General features: G+C 38.6%; 2 protein-coding genes across 5 annotated transcripts; both read right to left on the bottom strand.

Annotated features, from left to right (window-relative positions):
- Positions 1-662: 662 nt before the first annotated feature.
- On the bottom strand, positions 663-9,527 carry LOC117381912 (CLOCK-interacting pacemaker-like). Its single transcript, XM_055226750.1, has 4 exons — positions 9,073-9,527; positions 6,990-7,195; positions 5,412-5,548; positions 663-3,319 (listed from the first exon to the last, which is right to left on the bottom strand). Exons 2-4 carry the CDS (start codon positions 7,186-7,188, stop codon positions 2,069-2,071), a joined length of 1,587 nt encoding a protein of 528 aa, XP_055082725.1. The 5' UTR covers positions 7,189-7,195; positions 9,073-9,527; the 3' UTR covers positions 663-2,068.
- A 1,800-nt stretch (positions 9,528-11,327) lies between these two features.
- LOC117381275 (RAC-beta serine/threonine-protein kinase-like) lies at positions 11,328-24,134 on the bottom strand. Of its 4 annotated transcripts, none has more exons than XM_033978208.2 (14): positions 23,999-24,134; positions 22,248-22,405; positions 21,486-21,614; positions 20,588-20,699; positions 20,341-20,491; positions 19,420-19,551; positions 19,251-19,316; positions 17,863-17,931; positions 17,668-17,790; positions 16,425-16,553; positions 14,752-14,966; positions 13,635-13,722; positions 13,133-13,235; positions 11,328-13,055 (listed from the first exon to the last, which is right to left on the bottom strand). In XM_033978208.2, exons 2-14 carry the CDS (start codon positions 22,291-22,293, stop codon positions 12,976-12,978), a joined length of 1,443 nt encoding a protein of 480 aa, XP_033834099.1. In that variant the 5' UTR covers positions 22,294-22,405; positions 23,999-24,134; the 3' UTR covers positions 11,328-12,975. The 4 variants fall into 4 exon arrangements, with proteins under 4 accessions (XP_033834099.1, XP_033834097.1, XP_055082446.1 ...); XM_033978206.2 differs by having other exon boundaries at positions 22,248-22,402; positions 23,999-24,128; XM_055226471.1 differs by lacking the exon at positions 23,999-24,134 and adding an exon at positions 23,840-23,971.
- Positions 24,135-24,466: the final 332 nt, after the last annotated feature.

Genomic DNA, 24,466 nt, shown 5'->3' on the forward strand with positions numbered 1-24,466 from the left:
GTGTTAGTACCCTCTAATGGATAATGATAAGAGTCATAATTACTTTGCTTACTTACCTCAATTATGTCCAGATTCCTTTCTTCAGTCTTGCAGCTTTACTTTGACGTGTCACAGGTGGATATCACATTTTAGTTGTACAGTTATTGCACTATCAATACATGATAAATGATATATATATATATATATATATATATATATACATAACACAATATATATCATATACATATCAATAATATGTATTTGCTGGAGACAAGTTACAAATCTAATTTTGACATTGTTTTTTAATCGTGTTTACACTGGATGCACGTGTACAGACAACACTTTGCTATAGTTACAATAAGCCTTACCTATGGCATTGTAGCAGTTTGTTTTTAAATGATAGTAAATGGGCGACACATAAACACGGTACAGAAGGACTCTGAGCTTCAATTATACATAGGAGGACAGTGCCCCCTACTGGAATACTGAAAGCCCATGTTGACAAGAGAAAAAAAGTCCGTTTCTGGTAAGGTGCTGTTATGTAATGACCCTGAAATACTGCAAAACCACTGGATAAAGTGACAGTAGCACAAAGTATTCTCATAGACTGTGTAAAGAACGGTAAAACTTTATAAATACAATCTATGGGGATTCTTAACACTCAAAAAAAAACCCACACAGGATTGGTTAAGAGCAGATTTATTGTTAGTCTGAATTAAACACTGCAGTGCAGCGTTTGAAAAGCTAAATTGCTTCTAAACACAAAATAAGGTTTGTCCCTACAGCAAAATATGAAATGTATATGATTGGTACAATATAAAGAGAAAAGAAAGAAGCAAAAATCCCACATCCCCTTCAGGCTCATTTCAGACATTCAAAAGGAACTCGATGAAGAAATCTAAAAGTCCCATTGTGCATTGTGTTCAACTACAGTACAATATGTTCAGCATTATCAGTAAAAAAAATCATTCAGTAATAATGTACAAGCAGTGTGCAACGTCACCTGACCTCTCGTTGGTTTTCATTCAGTGACACAACAGGTCATAGGTCACATCCTTCTTCATCATCATCATCATCATCATCATCATCATCAATCCATCTGTGCGAGTCCAAATCCAATGAAATCCAAAAAGCAGAAACGGTACAGTAGGTCCAGCAGAAAGTTCATATACTATATAATACATCCTTGTATATACATACTTCATATTTCCAAGAGAAAGTGATACAGATTGTGGAACTTAATCTGAATACAAACAAGCCAAGAAAAACAATATATATCTACATAATGAGTCTCAAGCAGCTTGTAAAAGCGAGCAGGATGTTGTGGATATACTATCCATCAAAGAGGTAATGACAGATGTATATGTAAGCACACTGACTTCAATGTTTGTATCAGACTAATGCATTTTTGGACTCCCACTTCAAACCAAACAACTATATTACATTAGCTCTATTTAAGAGAGCAACTGTTGGTAAAACTGTGGCCACCTCATAGGGCTCACACTTGATACAAGCCAAAGACATTTTATGCCATATCAAAGTAGGAAAATATATTATAATGATCATGATAATCCTCCAATCATATTTTATCACGATTAATGCATTTACATATTTTTTAAATTTCCATTCATAAATAAGGCATTTTATGCGTTGACAATACAGGTACACAGACATTTTCAGTGGCAATTATTTAGTATTTGGGTAAACTAGATCTGAGTGAAAAATGGCATAAAAATGGCATAAAATTCAAATTTTGACAAATTTTCTGGAGTTTTCAATATAATTTATAAATCACACTTAGAAATAGATATCAACAAAGCCTTTTTTACAATCAGTCAAAATCTTAAAGGGAATATCTTTATGTACCTACGGGAGAAAAAAGCATTTTGTTCGACCTTTGAGGTTACGAGGTTGCATATAAATCTATGGAAGTTTATTCTTTTTAACAATAAAATGTCTTGGACAATGTAGTTTTTCTTAGATGATGGCTTATATATAAAGAGAGCAAACTGACCAAAGAGCAAAAAAAGTGGGCATTTCTAGTAATGTCTTGCCTTAATAGCTGCATTTTTTGACTTTTGAAGCCAAACTAGAGAAGATAATCATTGTTAGTTGAACTTTCTGGCAACATTGTAAGATCACTCAAGTCTTTGTCAGTAACGACCGATCTATGGGGCTGCTCTGAGTCTACACACTGCAGGGAGGAGGGCAGGGGGTCCAGAACTGCGTTGCCGTGCTCTAGTTCTTCTGCTTCTGGTGAAGGAGCGAAGAGGGGAGAGGGCGGAGATGTCCCGTCATCAATGTTGTGCACAGATATTACAGTTGGCATCCCGTTAGTGGTTGGATTTGTTTTGCTCTTATCCCCCTTTTCATCTTTGTTTTTGCTTGGTTGGTTGGTAAGTGCTTTCAGCTGGTTCAAATCCATCTCTGGATACGATCCCGAGTCGCTCATGGCTTGGGCTAACTTCTCTAGACTTTGCACACTTTCGTTAGATCCAGTTTGACTAGCCTGCGCAGCTTGGCATAAGTATTCCGTGTGCTGGCGTAGCTGGGCGATCTCCCTCTCTGTAGCCGCGTTCTGTTTCAGTAGCTCCTTGGTGCGGAGTGTTATGGCAAGCAAACCCGACTGGTTTAGTATCTCAGCGGTGTTGAGAAATCGACGCTGCCTCATTGAAGTGCTATCCGGTGTCGGGCGATAGGGGCTGGGTGTGGATGATGATGATGGTGAAGAAGATGGAGGAGAGGAAGAGGATGATGGAGAGTCAGAGGAGCATGGGGGAGAGGGAGTTTGCGAACTAGAGACAGATGGGGAACTGATGCCATCTGAGCTGGAGCTTTGCTGGGAGTGATGGTTTTTTGTTTGGGTTGTTGAATGTGCCTGGCTGGTGGCGGAGTGGTGACTAGATCGGCTTTTATGTTGCGAGTAAGAGTGAACCCTGGCGTCTTTCTGTTGTTGGTGTGGTTTGAGGAGATGAGTAGTGGTTGAAACAGCCTCTCCTTCAGTGCATACTCTTTTGCTTTGACTTTGGCCTTCGGTTCCACTTTCTTTTCCCCCGCTAGCTCGCATACCCCCCTTGCTTTCGTGGCTCTCCTTTCTGGGGTGAGGTGCAATGCGAGGGTATGAATTCAGAATTGGTAAATAGGCATTCTTATGTGCTTGGTTGCTGCGGCCGGTGCCCTTCTTGACATGGTTTTGTGGTGGGGCGATGGGGGTAGTTGTGGGGGCAGTTATGGTTGGTTGTTGGATTAGAAGAAGTTGGGTGGGTGCTTTGCCTGCAGTGAGGCTGTGCCAGGCTCCACCCCAGGCCAGGGGGCTGTGCAGGAGCTGGTCTGGTCTGGACTGTATCATGAGGATGTAAGCCGAGATTTGGGCGATGAGCAAACAAGAAGAGAGAAACAATGGGAGGTTAAAGTCACACAGAGAGAACACATATAACTTTAGTCACGATGATTAATATGTTGATTTATTGTACAGTCAAGATGGAAGTATATGTTGTTGTTGCACCATAGGATTTGAGTGATAGACGGTTGAATAATCAACTTAAAAAGGTCTATATTACACAAAATTGACTCTTTAAGTCACGTTATAATGTTCTTACCTCATCATAAACATACCAGGAGTTGTGTTTTGTTTCATTCACACATGTTTGAGTAAACCTGCATTATTAGTCTGTCTACATCTCCAAACCTCAAAATGTGGTTTTCAAGTTAACAGCTATCTTTTACTTTTGTTCAGTAGAGATTGGAAATTCCAGGGCTGAAATCATCCAAATGATTCTAGTGAAGGTGTATGGATTTTAAAAACACAGTGGAGCACTTCCTGTATTACCACATGACATCACAAGGTGGAACAGAACGTTTTCAGTTTGAGAGAAGAACTCAGCCTAAATCTGCAGGGTTTTGGTGTGTTAAACATGTGTGAATGAAACAAAATACAATTCCAGGTCTGTTTGTGATGAGAAAACAACATTATAAAATAGATTAGAAAACTGCATAATATGGGCCTTTTAAATAACTTTAACTGTAGCTGTTTTTATTAACATTGCACATTTAGAGAAGGGTTCACACTCTAGTCTTGAAGATGTGAGACAGGCCTCTACTTTGACAATGTTTAAATTGAGGCTCCAAATGGTTCTGTTTAGCTGTCCATACGACTGAAAGGTTTTTATTCTGCACTCTTCTCTTTGAATGTTAGTTTTATGATGATTATTTTTGTTTTGATTTGTTTTATTGTGATTTTAATGTCTTTCTTATTCTGTAAAGCACTTTGAATTACTTTGTGTACAAATTGTGCTATACAAATAAACTTGCCTTGCCTTTAGGGTTTTGTCTGTATAAATATATACCGGTATTACACTTCTACATTTGTTATCATGACAGGCCTAGTGTTGGCTAACTTTCCTGTAGCTGGAGTGTGTAATAGAAGCACAAGGAGCCATTGTTTTCCTAATCGGCTTTAATTCCATCCTAATGCTACAGTTAATCCAGTTTTAATGTATTTATGGACACATAGTTTTACCTTGTATTGTTTGGTTTTGGAAAACTCATCTAAACCAGTGGTTCAAAACCTTTTCTGTCAGGAGTGTCTGGAATACAACCCAAGATTTGTCTCACACTCCAAAACGTCCTTGCTTGAGTACTCGGTAAATAAATCAGTTTTTCTATTTTCTACTTGTAGTCCCTCAAAATGTTCATAAGGATATAATGTTGTTCACTTTTTTATATATCGCTTTCCCACCTTCAAGGAACCACTCACCCATTCACACACATTCTTACACCAGTGTACACAGTCACTGAAAGCAAGGCAGGTTATGTGTCTTGCCCAAGGACACAATGACAGCATTCACCTGTGGGAGCTGAAATCGCACCACCAACCTTTGTGTCAGTGGATCTGACCGCTCAACCGATGATGTTTATGCCAAGAGTGGGATTCGAACCACCAACCTTCGGATCGCTACCAACTGAGCTATTGTCGCCCCTAAATTGGTGTTTTTCAGATCCTACAATGTGATGATGTCATACTCCCAGATTGGGGGTAAGGGCCACTTTTTTTTTTTACACTGTATTTTGCTATGAAATATCCAAAAGGTAAATGCATAAATGCTGAACCTTCCTATTACGGACTAGACCCAAGAACTCACTGTATTACCACAAAAAGCTGCATCTGAACAATATTAATTTTAACTGCCCCCATCTTTATTAAATATTATTGGGCTATAGAATGTTATGATGTCATCTGAAAGCCAGTAACACTATACCTTTCCAATCTGAAATCATTCCAAGTACCATTGGTTGGGAAACACTGATCTAATCTAAAATTTAACACAGGTCAACAGTGAATATGACAGATATACATAACCATGATCTATTCTGAAACGATGTGCTCTGTGGGCCACGTGCAGAAGGCTGTTTAGTGTAACTCAATAGCTCACCGGCTTGACCATCACGTTTTTGATGACATAAAGAGGGGTCAGGTCCTTATACAGAGGCATGTTGTGGGGGGTGGTGTTCACACTGGCATTGCTGCGCTGGTCGTCCACATCTGTATTCACCGAGTCCGAGCCTGCCTCTGAACACAAACACACACAAACCAGGGGTGGAAAGTAACTAAGTACTAATATTCACGTTACTGTAATTGAGTAGATTTTTGGGGTATTTACTTTTGGAGTACATGTTTAAATCTGTACCTGAAAAGGTTTTTATTCTGTACTTTTCTTTTTTTATGTTAATTTTATGATGATTATTTTTGTTTTTATTTGTGATTTTCATGTCTTTCTTATTCTGTAAAGTACTTGAATTACTTTGTGTACCAATTGTGCTATACAAATAAACTTGTCTTGCCTAATCGGGTAGAATTCTAGCATGTACTTGTAATAGTTACATTTTAAATCATAGAAATTACTGAGTAAACGTAGTCCCAGTAGTCCTGTTGCCTCTGTCTGTGCTCATTTCTACACTTACGCACTCACATCACAGCACCGCATCGCCTGCTCTGATTGGCCAGAGGTCAGAGAACATGCAAATTATAGTTTAAAACGACAGAATTCAGTTTCACAATGTTTTATTGATCAAGTTTCAAGTTTGCTTCTAAAATCACATTAAAATGTATCTTGTAACTAGTACTTTGAATATGGCAACATAATATAACTTAATGAAATGAAAATCGCAATTTGATGTATTATCATTATTATTATTATTATTATTGTCAAAGACTGCAATAGGCCTAAAAAATAGAATACAAATAACACAATATGCTGTCTTTTTGTTTAAAAAAAAAAATCTTATTGTACCTTGTGGGATTCTTGTATCAGTTCATATTTCAGTCTTTTCTCAAATGTTAATGAATCTGCACTCTAAACAGGATCCTACTTTTTAAACATGTATCGCAACTTTAATCACAATTGCAATTAGATTTCATTCCAAAATAGTGCAGCTCTTTGTGGACGCTGCCATCCCCCACCTGTGAGGCACTGCTTAGATATCTATCATACACATTCATGCAGTTTGTGTGACTGTGTCTGAAAATGCCATCATAACGACTCTGACCAACCCTCAAATGAGCTCCTGCTGCTACACCTCTGCTCTGAGAAAGCACTGGGCACAGAGACTCTTGTGCTTTTTAACTATGGAATAATATTAGTGTCTGAAATAAAGAATAAAAAAAAAGAATAAGATAATACTTGTATTCTTGCATTATTCATTCACTCACTCTACACTCGGAGGTGGTAAGATACTATTCTAGGCAGCTGTCCTGGGGTAGGCTGCCAATCTGTGCCGTCGGCCCACTCACACACCACAGTTTTGCTAAGCGAAGTGGATGAAGTGTCTTGCCTAAGGACACAACATCAGTTTTGTATTCCCCAGCGGTCTCCCATGCAAGGGTTAATATAGGTATTTTTAAATATATAACTGTACTTTTATTTTTAGTATTTTTTACCATTGGTAGGAACACAAGAGGGCAGAAAAGTTGTGGAGGAGCACCAAGGTCTGATGAGAGGGGCGTGGCTTACCTGAGTATCCCGAGTCCTTTTCTGAGTCCTTCTCTGAGTCACAGCGCAGCATACGGCTGGTCAGGTCGGCCATCCCGGTCTGTTCCCTGTGGGTGCCACTTTGGGATGCCCGCAGTGTCGCACTGTTGCTCTTGTCCTTGGCATTCTTTGACGTGCTACGGGCGGCCCGCTCTCCAAAATGCCCCTGTTCCTTAGGCATTCCACACCTTTTGACAACAAAACACACATGTTATAATTTAAAGGTTGGGAATTTTGCCTATTTCAAATCAACACTGAAGAAGAGGAGAAACAAGAAATGGTTGGACACTGTTTGGATGCAGTACACAAAAATACAAAATAAGGAAATGCTGACTAGAATTCTGCCATTTACTTGTGATTAGTTACATTTAAATCATAGAAATTACTAAGTAAAGTCTCAATTGTCCTAATGCACAGTTGCTTCACCTCTGTCCTTGGTCAGAACTCAGAGCATATGCAGATAATGGTTTAAAACAGCATAATTCAGTATTTGAATGCAGTACACAAAAATACAAAATAAAAATATCAAAGATAAGATGTATTATGTGTCTTTAAACCATAGAACAAAAAGTGGTTAAACAGCAACTTCAAGATTCTACTTCCTCGCTCAGTAGTACTCCATGCTGTTACACAAATATTTAGTCAACATTACAGCATCACACACAGGACACTATATAGTTGTGTGGTATTGAAATATTTTGCTTTTCCCATTGAAGTACAGCTTGAAGTGAGGGATTAATACAATACAGGTAATACACAAATGCAACTAAAATGCATAATAAAAATTTATAAAATTATCTTCAAATCACATCTTATTTTGTATGTCTTATGTTAAAATGCTTATCTTGTAACCTATTAGCCACTTACAGAAAACACTCTGTTCCACCTTGTGATGTCATGTGGTGATACAGGAAGTGCTCCACTGTGTTTTTAAACTCACCTTCACTAGAATCATTTGGATAATTTCAGCCCTGGAATTGCCTTTACTGAATTACAGGTAAAAGGACCTGTTAACTTAAAAACAACCTTTTCAAGACATCACAAGGTGAAACTGAGCATTTTGAGTTTTGGTGCTGTATACAGACTAATAATGCAGGATTACTCACACTCTAACACACTCCATGTATATTTTGGGGAGGTAACAACATTATAACATGGTTTAAGGCTCACAATAGTCAATTTTGTGTAATATAGGACCTTTAAACATACAGTGTTTAACTTTTGTGACGGGTACGCCACCCGCTCATCTCCAGACAAGAACCTGGAGACATGTTCTATCAATGGCATTGAACTTATCCATCTCCATTAAGACAAACAGTTGATAAACTGTGATAAAAGCAGCACTGTTTCATCTGAACATTTGATTTTATATTATTGGGTTTATTGTGTTGTCAGGAGGAGCTGTAGGTGATGTTTGCCTGAATAAGCCTTAAAGCCTTAAATTTCTGTTTTATATCAGAATATGCAAATATTGTAATTCTATTCTAAATATAAATTCTGAATTCTGCTGGTTAAATTGGTATTTGGGCATAAACCGTGTGTCTCACTTTAAAAGGGAGGGACACAAAAGCAGAGGTAATAATTATACTGGAGTGCAGCTGTTTCAATGTGTGATTCACAGCTTTACAATTCATCGGAAACTGCATCGCTTAAAAAAGTGCGCATAAGTTTAAACAACTTTATACGCTTCATTAAGAGGCCTTGACTCTATAATTCGAGTTTAACCACGGTTGAGACCGTCAACAAACTTGTGATGCAGCAGACAGCAGTGATAACCACAGGCTGTAGGGTCAGGCGGCCCATTCACGGACGTGCGTCCCGAGCCTCGTGTGTAAACAGCTGAGCACATGGACGAGAACAGTGAACTTGATAAGATACTCCCTGGCCGCGCGCCACCGTCCCGCCCACAACACTCTTATGTAACTGCGGCGCCGCTGTGAGAGATAGCCTTCTGGAAATGGCAACTCATGGGTTATATTGAAAACATGCCCTACAGTTATTCATCTACAAAGTGAAAAAGAAAGTACAGGCAATGAGCATATAACACAAATACAAATACACTTACCTGCCTGTTTATTATCTGGTGAAGAGGAGGAGCACTTTACTTTTGGCACCAGGAAAACATGGCATCTCTACTGTCAGGAAAGCTGGCGCTCCCCCTTGATGACTTTTACTCATACATGTTGCAGTCCGAATTTCTGTTACGGAAGTAATAAAAGTCCTCAGGAGATAAAAATAGGACAAAAACTGGGCTGAAGCATGATGGAGCTGTTGGTCAAGCCAGAGTCCCGTTCAGAGCCAGTGTGGTCATGTACTGAAAGCATCCATGATGTTCATTTGTTTGGTCCCGCCCACTCACTGTAAATATTCATGAGGCCGCGGCAGAGCTGGCAGCACGCCGGTGACGCAACCTCCACCATTTGGCCAATCCCGTGCCGCGCCACGTGAAGGGGAGGTGACGTCTGACAGTCCACGTGAGGAGCGCTTTTACAGCTCGTATGGTGCCCTCACAGTTCCTGTCATTTTTAAACCTCCCAGTCGGGATAGTGTGGCACAGCACGACAGCGTAAAAAGACTGTTCAGATGACCTTTACCACGCCGCCTCTTTTATTAATGACATAAAATTAATGCTAAAAAATTAAAGCTATACACTATACTATAGACTATTGTGAGGACTGGCGAGTCTATAGGAAAAGGGTCAACCGTTACAGTTTAAAGTGATGAATGTGGGCTAGCAAACTGGTCTGGATGTGCTAACAGCTACTTCACTTTATGTATTTATCTATTATCTATTATCTAAGTTACATGGTCTAATCAAGTCTTTGTTAAAATCTGTCTGAAGTGAACGTTGACAAAAACGGTTTTATCAAAAAATAGCCCTAACGTCCAGCACTAACTGTTAGGCTAAACACCGTTCAAAGCAGTTATTAATCAATACAATACAGTACGCCTCCTACTAGCCTCACTGTTTCATTCCCCTCCCACTAGTTCACTAAAATGAGCTGTAGGTGTGTGAAAATATGCGAATGTGTCCCTCGGGCCGTGGACTCGGTGTGGGGACACTGTGGTGATGTGTGTGGCTACATGTGATGTGGAGTTGGGTCGGTACAGCAGCGGCGGGAGGCGTGGTCGATGCCCGGCAGACAGCACATGTTCCCTGCTGGGGGAGCGGGGAAGAGCACCGTGAGCGCTCCGTGTGTCTGCGCCCGAGAGCACACGGCGAACCAGACCGTCCAGTAAACACAGAAGCCGGGGAAAAGAACATTTAGCCTACCTGGTTATGTAACAGTGGCGTTGTTACTGACTTTCATCCTCTGATTGGACTGTAGGGGCTGAAGTGAACTCTGCAAGTAGTGTTTCTCAGAGATTAGGTTGGCACAAGCGATCCTTAAGCTATTTATATATGTATGCATTTATTTATGTATGCATATATGTATTTATGTAGTCATTTATTTATTAATTCATTCTTATTTTGGAGCCACACACTGAATATGTAAAAATACTGAATATGTTCAATACCCCATGTACCTCAAGTAGTAGTAGTCCAAGTATATTGAATACCCCATGTACCCCAAATAGTGCTTTTTGGAGATTAGGTTGGCACAAGTGATCCATAAGATATTTAATTTATTAAATTTTTTTTTTATATTTTGGATCCTCACGCTGAATATATATAAACAGTGAATATGTTGAATACCCTAAGCATAAAGCATACTTTTTATTATCATCTTTGACTCAGCTTATGTTCGTGCCTATGCAGGAAAACAAGACTATAACTATAAAACCATTGTCTGCTCTATTAACAGGAAATAGGTTACTGCTTTGCCTACCTGTTAAACACTGTTACTACATCAATGTTGACTGTGAGTAATTTGCATTAGGTCTACTTCGACAGACAAAAACGCAGTTTGTAATATTGAAGTGTCACATGAATGAATAATAACTACCGTGTACGGCTTTGAGAGGCTTTGATGAGCCCGTAAAGGGCATTACAATGGCATGGTGTATGGCATTATTATTATTTTGTTTTTCTCCTTCATGTGGTCTATTTTTTGAAATCCTTTGATGTTTTGTTCTACACATTAACTTCCAGATATAAATCATGTTACATCTGCAGTCTTACAATCCCAATGAACTCACGTTTTTGTCCTTTGATTCCATGTGACCAGAACTCTTAAAATGCACTTCTATTCATTAGTATTTGGTCATTTCCTTTTCTCCCGATGATTATATAAAGTTGTACATGATGTTACTAGATCATAGACTGTAAATATATATATACAGTCATGTGCTCGACGACAGAGACACGCTGAAAGTTAAGACAGGTAAAATGTGTATTCAATCATTGTCTTTCAGTTTTACATTCATAGACAAATAGAAACAAATAGTTTGAATAGATAATGTAACTGAAAAACATACATTTCATTCAACAGTTGGGAATTTTCCCTGTTTCAGAACATCTCTGAAGAACTGGAGGAATAGTAAAAGGGATGGACAGCCATTTGAAAAGTACATCCAAAAACATACAATTATTTGAAACAGCAAAGGCAGTGGATCCTGTGTTCACTGGAACAGGTTTGCTGAAGCAGCCCCATTTCTCACTGGAGGTTCAGCGTAGCACCAGTACATTGATGGGCACATGTACAGTATTACATCAGTATTGCTAATCAATACAGTGCACCTCTTCCTTGTTACTATTTGATGTGCAGCCATTTATCACAATTGGGGAGAAGTGAATATAATAAAAAGACATCCTCACTAGTCACAACTGCACTCACAAAACACAAAATCTATTAATGGACCATGTTCATAATGTAGGTTGAATGACTTTAAAATTAGGGCAAATTGCTACTGTTTGCACTGTTCTTTTCTGTGAACAAAGTCCTCTGATAGAAAATAATCAAATACTGATAATCCAGAAGAGCTTGCTTGTATTATGGAAGTGACACAAAGCAGTTAAATAATATGAAAGTAGAATTGTAATGACCCCGACTAATAGTGTTGTTGTATAGTTACACAGAGAAAACTCTAATCACACAACCTGATCATAAACTGTATATACAAACCTTTTGTACAGTCTATGAACCAGACGAGTATGTCGTTCCTCACATGGTTGAGATGATCTTGTGCAGGTGCCGGATACAGCATTGGAGGACCTACACTGTGAACATGGTCCCATTACAAAATGAGGTCTGCGTTAAATCACTAAGTGCTTATTGACCCTCTTAAATCACATGGTGTTTATCTTGACGATAAAGAAAGATCAAAATGCATCAGAATTAAAACCCTCGTTTAAAAAAAAAAAATAATATACACCTTGTGTATTTAGCTATTCCCAAAACCCATTATGAGCTGTGACATTTACAAATCAGTTACAGCCATCACATTCCATGATTTCTTTAAATGGTTCTTTAGGTGTTTATCTTGCATACTCACGTTTGTTGTTCCTGACAGATATCGAGTAAAGGTGTGGAAAGGCACTAAACAATTCTCAACACTGTTACTCTTACCGCTTTAGATGTGATGCCCCAAAACACACGCACACCAGCAGACAGTCAAACTGCCGCTCCTGTTCCTTCCTTATTAGATCCAGTCTACAGTGAGTAAAAGCTAATCTGAAAAAGAGCACTTGAAACAGTGTATGGCTTTTCAGGAGACCTTAAAGATCCCAGGTGTCTGACAGTCTGAAACAGCAGTGCTGCTAGGCCCTCTGAAGGTGCTACGCTCAGGTTAGCCTGTGAAGTGAAGTTGTGCTGATGACTATGTGAGGTACTGGAGTCCAGTTTGATACAGTATAGCCAATGCGGCTTGGCTTTGTCCGTAGTGTAAAGAATATGGCCGCCAGCTGAGGCACTTGCCAGGACTAAATGTCCGATGGAGATTGTGGTGAGTTCATAGTTGCTGGCGACAAAGGCATCTGACACACGGCTTATGTTTGTGTCAGTGTGTGCGTGTATGCACTGGTGCATCACTCTCTTATGCTGGCTGAATAGGAGAACTGGGGGAAATGTGCTTGTTGTCTGGGGTCCTCACAGTCCAGATTGAGCTCTAGAAAAGGTCACAAACACAGAGGCTTAGACAGAGGGACACTGCACTGACACCTGCTGGACAGTCACAGTACTCACGTTTGTCTGGAGGTGTGAGTGTGATAGTCTGCGCTGTGAACTCCTCGTCAAAGTACCGCGTGTCCGTCTCTGAAGTCACTTGGGGTTTGAAAATAGGGGTGATCTAAGGTGAAAGGAAAACGTTAAAATAATAACAGTTTTTCTCCAACTGAAGCAACAGAGGCACCGTGAGGTTAAGTCCTTGCTCACAAGTTAGAAGTTGCTGGTTCAAACCTTGCCCAAGTTCATACGGTGTTGAATCCTAGGCTAAGACATCATATTTCCTTCCTTTTGCCCTCTACAGACACAAACTCCATACCTGCTTTTTAGGTTATCACTTAACTGACAAAATCACTAGCAACAGTTCCATTCACACCAACATGTCATTTTCTGATTTCTGGTTAGTTAAATAATGTACAAAAGACAAAATGGTCCCTCTCATAACTCACAACATTCATTTTAATAGTCAGAGTTTACGAGTACATTTTTTATATATAACAAACAAAAACAGTTTTTATTGTACCTTCTTTTGTACGAGGTCTTGCCAGTTAATGCTGATGAAGAAAATGTGACCCATGACATCTTTGGCATCGTTAGGACCTCCACCTAACCTGTGGTACAGACAGAAACATACAAACATTTAGTAACTTCTGTAGACTTTGACGACAGTAGCTCAGTTGGTAGAGCATTTGTTTACTGATCCTCCCACAGGTTGGCAGTGCAATTCCAGGTTACACAGATGAATGCTGTTGTGTTCTTGAGCAAGACACTAAACCCACCTCCAGTCAAATGAAGCTCATTGAGGCAGTTATAGGGGTGAATTTGGACTCGAGGTTCATATTAGGAATTCCGAAAGCAAGTATCATAGCAACCAAAGCCAATCTAGAGTGAGACGGCTGAAGGTGACACACCTTCCCACCCACACCACTGGCTTAACAGGGAGCGGGCACCTGGTCAGTCAAACCTGTTGCTAATGTTTCTAATTCATTAAGGCTGAAACTGTAAACAATATCTGTTAACAGTTTCAGTGTAGTTAGCTCCTCCCTTCAGACAGATATAAGGCAGTGTCCACCAGCAAGAGCAGCGAAACGTCTTCACTCCTACAACTTTTTGTCCACTTGACAGATGTAACTTTGCCTTTTACTATGGATCAGACTTGGACGACTGAGGGATTACCCAGACACCTGATTTGTCTGTTATTAATGTTCATATCTTGATTTATGGACACAATAGTGAAATAAAAATACCAGGATCATGTAGAGCTGGTTAAGACGAACATTTTAAGACCAAAATGATGAGCCTGACAGCAGCAGTTACAGAGAGAGGAGTGAGTTTTCTAATTTAAAGTGAATTGGAGCCAGAGTCGATGGACCCGGAAGTGCACACATGATCACTTCCTATTTGGTCCATTTATATATACAGTCTATGGTTATTACATAAAAATGGGAAAAATCTCTGCATTATTCCAAAGAATATTGAGCCAGCTGTCATATATAAATGGATAAAGCACTTTACATCAAGGAATCAATAGGCCTGTCACGATAAATGCTATGAGTGCCTTGAAGGTGGAAAAGCGCTATATAAAAATGTGACTATTTACCATTTAGACACAGTAAAATTGCCCTCCCTGTTTAACTGACCTCTGCTTGGGGTCCTTCTTGAGCAGGCCGGCCAGGAGGGACTTGGCCTCTGGAGACAGGTTTCTGGGGAAGCGTATCTCCTCCATTAGGATGAGTTCAAACAGTCGCTCGTGATCGCGGTTATAGAAAGGCAGACGACCACACATCATCTCGTACATGACCACGCCCAGACCCCACCAGTCCACAGCACGGCCATAGTCATTGTCCTCCAGAACCTGAGAACACACAACACATTACACTGTGCATTCTCATACATACTGATATATTAAAACATAATGATAGAGCATATACAACCAGTCAAAAGTTTGGACACACCCTCTCATTCAATGTTTTTTTCCATATATTTGATGTCTTCTGTGCGTATAAAATGTAGAAAGTAAGATATATGGAATTACATAGTAAAGAAAAATGTTAAATAACTATATACAGGGTGTTCATTAAGTATTTTTACAACTTTAAAATTACAAAAGGCAATTGATAAGATATATTTATTAGATGTGTTCTATTGTACTGGTGTTTATAAAAGTTACATTGCATTTTTGTATTTCAGGCATCCTGTTGCTTAAAGAGGCATCCTTTTGAATGAACCCCAAAGAAATGGCTCCTCCTCAAGAGAAGGGACAGTGTGTATCATGGTTTATTGAGACAAAATCAGATAAACGGACTCAACAAAAATAGTTGAGTCAAAGAAATTTAGGGAGACAGAGACAGTGTTGGACATAAAGAGAAGTGGGCCACCAAGAACATTTGGGAAAAATATTGATCATGTAAGAGAAGTGTATTACATGAGGTAAAAAAAACCCCAAAAAACTAAACTTTGGAAACCACTGAGTACAATAGAACTGAATAGAACAATAGAAGTCTGATTGAGATGTCTTATGAATTGCCTTTGTAATAATTTTTTTTAACTGTAAAAAGACTACATGGACACCCTCCATATAATTTACAGCTATTTATGAATATAAAATATGTTTCAAAATTTAGTAGAGTTTAGGCCTGTAACGATAAACACTATATGAACTTATCGTTCAACAAATCACAAATGAAACAATTATTTTTGAAGGTCAATATTTTCCGTGGGGACTTTTTCTTTCCACTACTGGAAACTTTTTGGTTATTTTTAGGTACTACGATGACATTTAAGCTGTCGAGGTTTGTATTATGAACTCCTATGACCCATGACCCCCATTATAGACACAAACTAGCTACTTATGCGCTGCAATAAAGAAATAACAGAATGCAACACTAACAATTTTGTTTTTCTTTACTACATAATTCCATCTATATTACTTCATATATATGATGTCTTCTGTATGTACATAAAAGATAGTAAAAAAAAAAAAAAAAAAGAAACACTGAACGAGTGGGTGTATTCAAACATTTGACTGGTAGTGTATATGCAGCCTAAAATATGTTATAATTGTGTTCCCTCATCATTATTATAATGATTAGCGTCAAAGTTGTATTTCAAATGGTTCATGTATTGTTCTGCATTTGAGGCTTGTGCTCAGAAGATGTAGACAGACTAATAATGCCAGGTTACTCAAACATGTGAATGAAACAAAACTCCATGTACTACGTAAGTAACAACATTATAACATGGCTTCAATCTCACACGAGTCAATTTTGTGTAATATATGACCTTAAATAAGAACGTATAGGATTTGACTCACCTCAGGAGCGAGATACTCAGGTGTTCCACAAAAGGTCTTCATGGTGGCGTCAGATGTGATACCTTCTTTACAAAGGCCAAAGTCTGTGATTTTAATGTGCCCATCTTTGTCCAGCATAAGGTTCTCCAGCTAAAACAAGAAAAAAAACTCAAGTTATTTTTAGATGAAATAATAGCCACTAGAAGAGTTGTCTGCAATCACTATTTTAACAAAACATTTGAATAGTTTTGAATGTGGACATGTGAAGTATGATGTGTGAAGTGTGATATGAGAGAATGCATGGTTTGATTGTAAATGAATGGACACTTGGATGTATTTTAATTGTTTGTTAACCTGCCTGTGGAGTGTAGATGGAAACTAGCTTTAGTTATATCTGGTGTAAAGCATCTCTTTTATTAAATTAATGTGTTTGCACATGGTTCATGTTAAAACAAACCAATAAACTAAACTATTCACATGGCCAATTGTAGATTTTAAAACTGTAAAGAAATGCTATATACAATTCTGTTTACACAATATCTCCAGTGAGAGGTTGTGGAATTCTTCTGCATCTGGAATTTAGAAACTATTCCATATGTAGAAAGACTGAATGATTTGGAAAAAATCTGATTTTGCAACTGCCATTAGATTTGTGAATTATATTTTGGTAATAGGATTCTGTTCAAAGTTCACATTTTTAACATGCCCACGAGAATTGACAAAAACTGACAAACTAGTACAAGAATCACATTTCAAAAATTGTTTGTACAGATTTATTCTGCGTAAAACTATGCAGAAAAATAGTCTTAAACTACTATAGTTTAAGACTATTTTGTTGTTTGCGGAGGAATTTCTGATACATCAAAAACAGCTAACTGCGTCCACTCAAATTGCAATTTTGATTTGATTACGATTAATCTTGCAGCCCAATTATACAGACCACAGTGTTTTCTCTAAGTGGACATGCCTTTTTTTTGCCCAAGATACAACACCTCAAATAACTTACTAGAACAGAAAGGCACATACATTAACCATAGAGTGTATACAGAAGTGGACTAATGAAGTGTGAGGTCACCCATAGTGTTCAGCTCCAGTCAAATGAAGCTCATGGAGGCTAGTGGTTATAGGGGCGAATTCGGAGCAAGTTCCATATTTGGAATTCCGACCGTGAGTATCATAGAAACCAAAGAGCCAATCTGGAGCAAGATCTTGTTGACTTCATAATTGCGCTGGATTCACCCAACACAATAAGCCTAAGTCATACCTTGAGGTCGCGGTACACAACATCTCGTGAGTGAAGGTATTCTAGCGCTGATACGATCTCTGCCCCGTAGAAACGAGCCCGATCCTCAGTGAAGACCCGCTCACGTGACAAGTGGAAGAACAGCTGGAAGAGACAGGAGTCCAGCACTTATCCCTTTGAATAATCTGTGTAAAAGTGTGAACAGAGATGTCTCACCTCGCCTCCATTGGTATACTCCATAACAAAACACAACCTATCGTGTGTTTGGAAGGCATATTTCAGTGTCTGTGGATAGAAGAGAACCACTTTAAGAACAGAGAAGTGACAGAACAAGTGCTTAGATACGCATCTCTGCAGACAGATAACACAAACTGCATGGCTCAGCATATTGTAAAAGTGTGTCTGCAGTGCATAGTGGCTTGAAAACAGTATCTTATCTTGCCTCATCTTATGTGAACACTGACAAACAATATCTTACATACTACCTTTTGGCACTGGTAACTGACAAACTCAATATAGTGGGACATAGCCTCGAATTCAAGTATATTCCACCATTTTGATTTTTTTAGTATTGGAAAAATCAAAGATATACTAGGCTTACACAGACTTATCCATGCATTTGTCTCCAGTAGGTTAGACTACTGTAACGGCCTGTTCACTGGCCTCTCCAAACATTAAGACAGCTGCAGTACATCCAGAACACTGCTGCTCAGGTCCTCACTAGAACTAGAAAGTATCAGCGTTTCAGTTTTATGCAGCTAAAACCTGAAAACAGTCTTCCTGAAGATGTGAGACAGGCCTCTACTTTTAAATCCAGGCCTTAAGTGGTTCTGTTTAGCAGTGCACATCACTGAGAGGTTTTTATTCTGCACTCTTCTTTTAATCTTAATATTATGATCATTATTCATGTTTTAATTTGTTTTATTGTGATTTTAATGTCTTTCTTATTCTGTAAAGCTTTGCATTACTTTGTGTACCAGTTGTGCTATACAAATAAACAGGATGCGGCTGATAATGACCCGACAGATGCTACGAGACCAACACCACAGAGGACATTTGGTCAACGCTGACATTTGACTAAAGGCCATTCCAGATCAAAGACTTCAGGCCGTTAGGGACCTGTGGAACGTTTAGCTCATTCTGCAACGTGAATCTTCTTGGAATGGAGATGGTGTCACTTTTCGCACATACTCTGGTTCATACTCTATGCCTTTGATTTGTGGAGTATGATGATGTGAAACTGCAGTGCACAATGGGAGCTGACGACGCCGTAAACGTGATCACAACAAAGCGCCTCCTATGGATAGCTGCACATCACACTAGCGAGTAGCAGATTTTTTTCATTTGTACCAAAATGACTATGCTGATTCCTACGCGCATCACTGATTAAGAAAATAAATAGGGAGTCTTGAAAATAAGCAATTAACGATTGCTCAAACATGCACAAAACACCCCAAATAAAACTTTGAGAGGGTAAATGAGAAGGAAACAACTATAATAAGGTTAAAAGCTCTGAAAAGTTGATTTTGAAGAATAGGTCTGCTTTAAGACTATCCTATCAGCAGTGTTCTTGTGAAGATAAGTGGAAATGCTTCAGTACTTACAGTGAGAAAAGGGTGACGTGTGTTTTGTAAAACTCTGCTCTCTGTAACTGTGTGGGCAACCTCGTCCTGCAACAAAACACAACAATAAGTCCCTTCACCTTTCTGATTAAGTTATATGCAACAACAGTGTTCACCACCATGAGCTCAGAAAAGAACTATACAAACTTACCTTAGCTATAATTACTTCTTTACGCAGTATTTTCATGGCATAGTGTACTCCAGTAGACTTTTCCTTGACGAGAATCACTTTTCCAAACGTCCCCTTACCGAGCAACTTTAGATATTCAAAGTCACTCATGTTCTATATAAAGGAAATTCATATCCTTAGTTAGACTGGGAGGAATTTGAAATATATACTAATTGGCTCTGAGCACAACGTTAGTGGGCTAGTTCCAATTGCGACCATTTCCTGCATAATTTAATGTCTATGAGGTTTTTGCCGAGTTGTGTTAAAATCAGTAAATCTAGACAGATCAGACTACGGGTGGGTTAGGGGTCAGAGATCAAGGGTTAGGGGGTTAGGGTCAGACAGTGGACAGGGAGCTGCGGGTGGATGCCACTGAAAACATGTTAAACATTTTACAAATGTGAGGAAAACTTCACTGGAGGACTCTTCTGCTTTTAATCTTGGTGTGTCAGTGCTAATGTTAAAGCTAACGCCTGTTAAAACGTTAAACGTAACATAACAAAATTATATTTGTTGTAAGGACGATACAATTATTTTTAGGTGTAGTTTAATTCAGTCAAAGATGTTGTTTTTTTTTTAATTAGGGCCCGAAAGCCTTAGCATTAGCCCCAACGAGTAAACACAGAAGTGTCCTCTGGTGAAGTTTTATCCTAAGTGTTTAACATGTTGTCAGTGGCATCCACCTGCAGCTCCACTGCCTGACCCTAACCCCCTAACCTCTGACCCGGGACCCCACTGTCCAATGTCAGATCGGTCTGAGTTCTTGATTTTAGTGCGACTCTGCCAAACCTCACAGACATTACATTACATCGGAAATGGACAAGCTAGCAGTCCTCTGATTGCAACTAGCCGGCTATCGTGGAGGCAATTAAGTTGTAATAAAACTAGCTGTATTTGATGTACCACTTTATTGCGACTCTTGGACATAGCCACTTCCATCTCTTCCAAACTGCACTCGCTCGGTGAACCAAACACGTCCATGGGCTCCTCCTCTTCTTCCTCGCGCATCTTTAAACTGTTGGCCACTGACTGAATGGCCCGCATCCATTCCTCTCTGTAAATTAAACATCATATGTTATATTCATGACTGATCAAGGGGAGTGAACAAAGTGCAGCCCACAAATGTTAATCTGGAATGAAAAACACTAACCTCTCCTCATTAGTGTCCACGTGAAAAGTTCGTTCGATGAAAGTGGTCCACTGAAGGCAACGGATCACAAATGTATTTGGCTTTGGTCTTTCAGTCTTCATTAACTGGCATTCTGAAATACAAAAATGTTAATATTTGTACAATATTACTACTTAACTAGGGTTGCCAAAAGTGTTGAAAATCAGATACTAATGAATACTAGTATCAACACATTTAAGCAGGTATTGATACTGAAAAATAATACATTTTGATCTTGTCTGCAGTTTCATCTCGAGTTTTATCAGAACTAGAAGCAAGACCACAAGGTATAACCAAGAATTAGGCCTGTCCGGATAATCACTACATCGACTTATGGTTCAATACATGAAAAATGGAACAATATATTTTCTCTATAGCAATATATCGTGCTTCAAAATGTGTTATCATGACACGTCTACCAAGAATGACCTTTTTTCCGCCAAAACACAGTTGCCTTATTATGAAATGGATCCAACTGGGGTACGTAATTGTTACTTATTTTGCAAAGTAACTACTGAATAGCTTTGTATGAGTAAAAGTGCACATATTATGAGATGTACTAGGCCTACATTGGCCAGTAATTGTCTCATTACATCACTATAAAGGCCCAACCAAGAAAATCAGCTGAATGGGTATCGCAGGGCCGATACCCAATCCAGCAAAATTTTCCAGATCGGCGTCGACATCAGATACCAGTATCTGCATTGGTATGGGTGCATCCCTAATTACATTACTGTCTAAAAAGCTTTTAAAATGATCATTTAGCTATCAAAATCGGTCTATTCTTCATTGAAATACAAGTTTGAAATTTCAGTATCGTGACATAACACACAGCACTAATGTGAAGAATATAATGAGAACTTAAATACATGCTACTTACGTGCTACTGAGAAGTTGTTGAGAGGAGGAGAACTCTGGTCATTGAGGTCAGGTTTTTCTTTGTAGCCGATAAAGGAACCGTCACTTTTTAAAATGAAATATCTGGGCCTCCAAGTTTTGATGTATTCACCTGGAATTCAAGGGGACATATTATGTAAAATTGACCATTGAATCTAGTGTTCCCTCATCATTAGCTTGCTCAAAGTTTCATTTCAATTGATCCATGCTTGTTTCCTGTATTGTCCTGCATTTGAGGCTTGAGTGCTCAGAAAATTCAAGCTCTTACCAACCCCTTATCTCTGCCTACGTCACTGTATTACATTATATTATTATTCAAAAGAGTCAGACTGTGGGTCACACAGGATTAAGTAATTTTTCAACAATAAAAACATGTTAAACCTACTGCTTGCTACAGATTGCTCAAACATGTACGAAACACACCAAATACAACTTCAAGAGGGTAAATGAGAAGGAAACAACTATAACATGGTTAAAAGCTCTGAAAAAGTCATTTTGCAGAATAGGTCTGCTTTAAATGCCACTATTAACCAGACACATCACTTCTGCAGTTTTAAGAGGAAGTCAATGTACCAGTTTACAACAAACAAAATGTACAATAATGCTTCATGTATGTTATAGTTGAATACTAGAAAACCAAAATAAATCAAAACTTTTTCTCTTTTTTTCTATTAAAAATCAAACCATTACCGGAATTAATTTTACTGTTCCAAAAATAACAACATTGCATTTCTGGGACTCTTACCTCTTTTCTGGAGCCAGCCCTCTCTCACTATACTAACTTCATTCATGATTAGAGATGTCTTTGAGAGGAGAGGGTGAGGACGGGAGGATGGGGAGGGGAATGGCGAACTTTTTCTTTGGTCTGCTCAATTCCCAATCACTGTCATCAAATATCACCTTCTGCACAAGACAAAATAGACACAAGTTTTACACTGGAAACCAAACATCATCATTCAGTCTTGATTAACAGAAGGGGTGCAGTATGTGTACATATTGCTTTTTTAACTTGTTATATTACATTTTTTTAAAAAACCTTTTTGTTCTTTCAGAAACTAAAGAACCAGGAAGTCGAGAAAAAACTTGGAGATAGTGCCTCTGTATTTATTAGCTGTCAATGTTCCCACACTGCATTTTTTGGTCATAGCAAGACTCAATTTGAAAACCTAAACATGCTTTTTCATTTTGTTTTAATCGCCAGTTTTGAGAGTCAACAGACAATTATTACACTGTAAACACTGATTTCAATTTATTTATGATTGAGTTGGTATAATTTTCATCCTGTGCGAAGAACAAAATCTCCTGTCTGATTTTAAGAAGAATCTTGTTGTACCTGCAGTTTAAACTTTAGACCTTTACAAACATGTTCTGAAATGCATGGGATTCTTAGTTTATCAGTTCATATGTCAGTCTTCTGTCAGATGTAAATGTCCTGGAATGGTTTGCAAAGTGCACTCTGAACAGAATCCTACTTTTTAAACATAAATCAAAAATATATTCGCAATACTTGTCTGAAAAATTGTAAAGTAATAATAATAATAATAATAATAATAATAAGCATGTTAATTCATGAATTAAAAAAATAATAATTTATGTAATTTATTTTATTATTATTTTTTATTATTCCCTCAATCATGCCGCCTACATACAATACAATAATATCATTTTACTTATCAGTTTTGTAAATCAAGATTGAAGATTAAGATAAAAAAAATACAATAAAAATGGTGCACGTGTGTTTACTTCTGATCAACACCTGACTCATCTTCTTAAACGGTTCAGACGCATTAAGTACACATAAACACATTATAAAGATGTGCATTTTAAAGTCAGATGGGTTAAACCTGTGGTAAAATGGTAGTTGTTTGTTTGCCCGGGTCCAGCTGCATTTATCAGCGTCAGTTAGCACGCAGCCCTGACACAGGCTAGCATCGAGCTAACTGAACTGGTTAACTTTTAACAGATGGTTTATAAGAGGTAAATAATCTCACGAATCGACAGTAAAGGGTCATAATAACTACAACTGCAGCCGATATAAAGCGCAACTGTGCAGGACACGTGTGCACTGAAACATGGAGTAAGACACGGACAAAATAAAGGTTGTTTTTACATTTGCACTCAGAGCTCGCTTGGTAAACCTGGGTTACTTGTAGTTACTCATTAGTGAGATATTTTGGACTGAATGTCGCATATTACTGCTTGTTTTCACACTTTACGATGATAAATACCAGGCGGTCACTTCTTACACGGTTGATAGATTACTGCACCAGAACATCAGCGCCATAAACTTGACCTTATCAGCGCAAAAGTGGGTTTATTATTAGTAAACAGCCTTACTTTAGCGATCTTATTCCTTGAACTGATGCAGCCCTGCTACTATTAGCGACTCAAGGCTATTTCAGAGGCATGCACTACACTTTAACTTCAATAAACTTGCAGAGGTCTGCGTAAACAACGTGATCAAGAAGTAAAAACTTGTATAAGAGTTGAACGTACATGTAAGCAGCTGTTTGGTCCGCGTTGGTGCGTTTTGGAGCAGTTTTGACAGGTTAGATCCAGAGCAGGCCACGATCATCCACCAGGAAAAAAACACCATGGACCCACTTCTTCTGAGGCGCACGGGGAAGGTCGCAGCGCAGTGTCAGCACAGCCCCACCCAGCGGCCACAGCGCGAACTGCAGCATAGCCATTTACCATTGACCCTCATGAGCAGTGTGCAGTGGTGGAATGTAACCAAGTAAAAGTAGTAAAGTACTGGAGTTAAGTACACATTTTAGGTATTTGTACTAAATTTTAAAGTGGTTACATTTTACTTTTACTTTACTGCATTTGACATCAGGTATCTGTACTATCTACTCTACTACATTTTTGAACAGGACTGAAATGTAAAAGTATTTTTTTTATTATTGTTTGACACAGGGGGGTTTATTTTGATCAAGTTCATAAAAAACAGCCACAATCAGC

Source organism: Periophthalmus magnuspinnatus, chromosome 14 (genome assembly GCF_009829125.3).
Source record: "Periophthalmus magnuspinnatus isolate fPerMag1 chromosome 14, fPerMag1.2.pri, whole genome shotgun sequence".
Lineage (NCBI taxonomy): Eukaryota > Metazoa > Chordata > Actinopteri > Gobiiformes > Gobiidae > Periophthalmus > Periophthalmus magnuspinnatus.